General features: G+C 54.2%; 1 protein-coding gene across 1 annotated transcript in view; it reads left to right on the top strand.

Annotated features, from left to right (window-relative positions):
- Positions 1 to 262: 262 nt before the first annotated feature.
- The window catches only part of atg4a (autophagy related 4A, cysteine peptidase), a gene marked incomplete at its 3' end in the record, with an annotated part of 9,309 nt that continues 5,936 nt past the window's right edge, over positions 263 to 3,635 (top strand). The window contains exons 1-3 of the mRNA XM_080550946.1: positions 263 to 348; positions 792 to 893; positions 3,132 to 3,204. Of these exons, the coding sequence (XP_080407072.1) occupies positions 288 to 348; positions 792 to 893; positions 3,132 to 3,204 (236 nt within the window). The 5' untranslated portion in view covers positions 263 to 287. The remainder of the gene's footprint in view (positions 349 to 791; positions 894 to 3,131; positions 3,205 to 3,635) is intronic.

Raw genomic sequence — 3,635 nt, 5'->3', positions numbered from 1 at the left:
TATTATAGTTATTATTATTATTGTTATTATTATTATTGTTATTATTATTATTATTATTATTAGTGTTGTTATTATTATTATTTTATTAATTTTATTATTATTATTATGATTATTATTATTATTATTATTATTAGTTTTATTAATTTTATTATTATTATTATTATTATTATTATTATTATTATTATTATTATTATTATTATTATTATTAGTGTTATTATGATCCTGTCCTGACAGTCCCTTGTCCTCCAGGGGGGACGGGGCCGAGCTCTGACGCAGGCTGGGGCTGCATGCTCCGCTGTGGGCAGATGATCCTGGCCCAGGCCCTGGTCTGCTGGAGGCTGGGGAGAGGTGAGGAGGGGGAGGGTGAGGAGGGGGGGTGAGGGTGAGGAGGGGGGTGGGGGGTGAGGAGGGGGGGTGAGGGTGAGGAGGGGAGGGGGGGGCCCTGGTCTGCTGGTGGCTGGGGAGAGGTGAGGAGGGGGGAGGGAGGGTGAGGAGGGGGGAGGGAGGGTGAGGAGGGGGGTGAGGGTGAGGAGTGGGGGGGTGAGGAGGGGGGAGGGTGAGCAGAAACCAGTATATGAGAGATCCAGTGACCCTCACGGTCCTCCTGCTGTGGTGTGGCTGACCCCTTTCCCCCTCTCCCCCCCCCTCTCTCTCTCTCTCTCTCTCTCAAACCGTGTCTCCTTCTCTCTCTCTCTCTCTCTCTCTCCCCCTCTCTCTCTCTCTCTCAAACCGTGTCTCCCTCCCCTCTCCCTCCCTCCCTCCCTCCCCCCCCCCCCCCCTCCCTCCCCCAGCGTGGAGGTGGAGGCCGGAGGGCGGCCAGCCAGAGCAGTACCACCGTATCCTCCACTGCTTCCTGGACAGGAAGGACAGCTGCTACTCCATACACCAGATGGGTAAGACCCCCTAACCCTGACCCCTAACCCTGACCCCTAACCCTAACCCCTACCCCTGACCCCTAACCCTGACCCCTAACCCTGACCCCTGACCCCTAACCCTGACCCCTAACCCTGACCCTAACCCTGACCCCTAACCCTGACCCCTAACCCTGACCCCTGACCCCTAACCCTGACCCCTAACCCTGACCCTGACCCCTGACCCTGACCCCTGACCCCTAACCCTAACCCTGACCCCTGACCCTAACCCTGACCCCTAACCCTGACCCCTGACCCCTAACCCTGACCCCTGACCCTGACCCCTGACCCTAACCCTGACCCCTAACCCTGACCCCTGACCCTAACCCTGACCCCTAACCCTGACCCCTAACCCTGACCCTAACCCTGACCCTGACCCCTGACCCTAACCCTGACCCCTAACCCTGACCCCTGACCCTAACCCTGACCCCTAACCCTGACCCCTAACCCTAACCCTGACCCTAACCCTGACCCTACTCCATACACCAGATGGGTAAGAACCCCTAACCCTGACCCCTGACCCCTAACCCTGACCCTACTCCATACACCAGATGGGTAAGAACCCCTAACCCTGACCCCTGACCCTAACCCTACTCCATACACCAGATGGGTAAGAACCCCTAACCCTGACCCCTGACCCTGACCCCTGACCCCTAACCCTGACCCCTGACCCCTAACCCTGACCCTGACCCTACTCCATACACCAGATGGGTAAGAACCCTGACCCCTGACCCCTAACCCTGACCCTAACCCTAACCCTGACCCCTAACCCTGACCCTAACCCTACTCCATACACCAGATGGGTAAGAACCCTGACCCCTGACCCCTAACCCTGACCCTAACCCTAACCCTGACCCCTAACCCTGACCCTAACCCTACTCCATACACCAGATGGGTAAGAACCCCTAACCCTGACCCCTGACCCCTAACCCTGACCCTAACCCTACTCCATACACCAGATGGGTAAGAACCCCTAACCCTGACCCCTGACCCTAACCCTGACCCTACTCCATACACCAGATGGGTAAGAACCCCTGACCCCTGACCCTAACCCTGACCCCTGACCCTAACCCTACTCCATACACCAGATGGGTAAGAACCCCTAACCCTGACCCCTGACCCCTAACCCTGACCCTAACCCTAACCCTGACCCTAACCCTGCTCCATACACCAGATGGGTAAGAACCCCTAACCCTGACCCCTGACCCTAACCCTAACCCTACTCCATACACCAGATGGGTAAGAACCCCTGACCCCTAACCCTGACCCCTGACCCTGACCCTACTCCATACACCAGATGGGTAAGAACCCCTGACCCTGACCCCTGACCCCTGACCCTACTCCATACACCAGATGGGTAAGAACCCCTAACCCTGACCCCTGACCCCTGACCCTACTCCATACACCAGATGGGTAAGAACCCCTGACCCCTAACCCTGACCCCTGACCCTAACCCTGACCCTGACCCTACTCCATACACCAGATGGGTAAGAACCCCTGACCCCTGACCCCTGACCCTGACCCTACTCCATACACCAGATGGGTAAGAACCCCTAACCCTGACCCCTAACCCTGACCCTACTCCATACACCAGATGGGTAAGAACCCCTAACCCTGACCCCTGACCCTAACCCTGACCCTACTCCATACACCAGATGGGTAAGAACCCCTAACCCTGACCCCTAACCCTGACCCTAACCCTAACCCTGACCCCTGACCCCTAACCCTGACCCTAACCCTACTCCATACACCAGATGGGTAAGAACCCCTAACCCTGACCCCTGACCCCTAACCCTGACCCTACTCCATACACCAGATGGGTAAGAACCCCTAACCCTGACCCCTGACCCTAACCCTACTCCATACACCAGATGGGTAAGAACCCCTAACCCTGACCCCTGACCCTAACCCTGACCCTACTCCATACACCAGATGGGTAAGAACCCCTAACCCTGATGTGTGTTGTGTGCTGAAGGTGTGTATGTTGTGTGTTGTGTAGTGTGTAGTGAGTGTGTAGTGAAGCTGTTGTGTGTTGTGTGCTGAAGGTGTGTATGTTGTGTGTTGTGTAGTGTGTAGTGAGTGTGTAGTGAAGCTGTTGTGTGTTGTGTACTGTGTAGTGAAGCTGTTGTGTGTTGTGTAGTGTGTAGTGAGTGTGTAGTGAAGCTGTTGTGTGTTGTGTAGTGTGTAGTGAGTGTGTAGTGAAGCTGTTGTGTGTTGCAGCTCAGATGGGGGTCGGGGAGGGGAAGTCGGTGGGAGAATGGTACGGACCTAACACTGTCGCCCAGGTGCTGAAGTAAGTACCTGTCTACCTGTCTACCAGTGGCGGCTGGTCGATAGAGGGCGCTGGGGCGCCGCCCCCAACTTCACTTCCTAGTTGCGATTTGTAAAAGTAAAAAAAATAAAATAACATTGTTTATTCACAAAATGCGGCTGATATTCTGTCGGCGCCTATCAGCATTCATTAAAAATCCTCCAATACAATAAACATTTTATCTGTGTGTGTGTAAAATTCACTGTTAAAATACATAGGGGGAGGAGTCGGGGCGCCGGTCGAATGCAAGTCTATTGCAGGCCAAATACTTTTGGCTTCCACGTGAGCTGTAGCAGCGCTCCAATTGTCTGTCTCCTATTTCTCGGCCGGGGCGCAAAAATTGCGCCCTGAATATCCGGTTGTTAAGTCTGACGTCAAACGTGACGTTTTGCAATTTCCGTCTCCAAACCAGA

Source organism: Nansenia antarctica (assembly GCF_963989245.1).
Source record: "Nansenia antarctica genome assembly, contig: SCAFFOLD_222, whole genome shotgun sequence".
Taxonomy (NCBI): Eukaryota; Metazoa; Chordata; class Actinopteri; order Argentiniformes; family Microstomatidae; genus Nansenia; species Nansenia antarctica.
The sequence above is the reverse complement of the archived record's forward strand: the minus strand, read 5'-3'. Positions and strand labels throughout refer to the sequence as shown.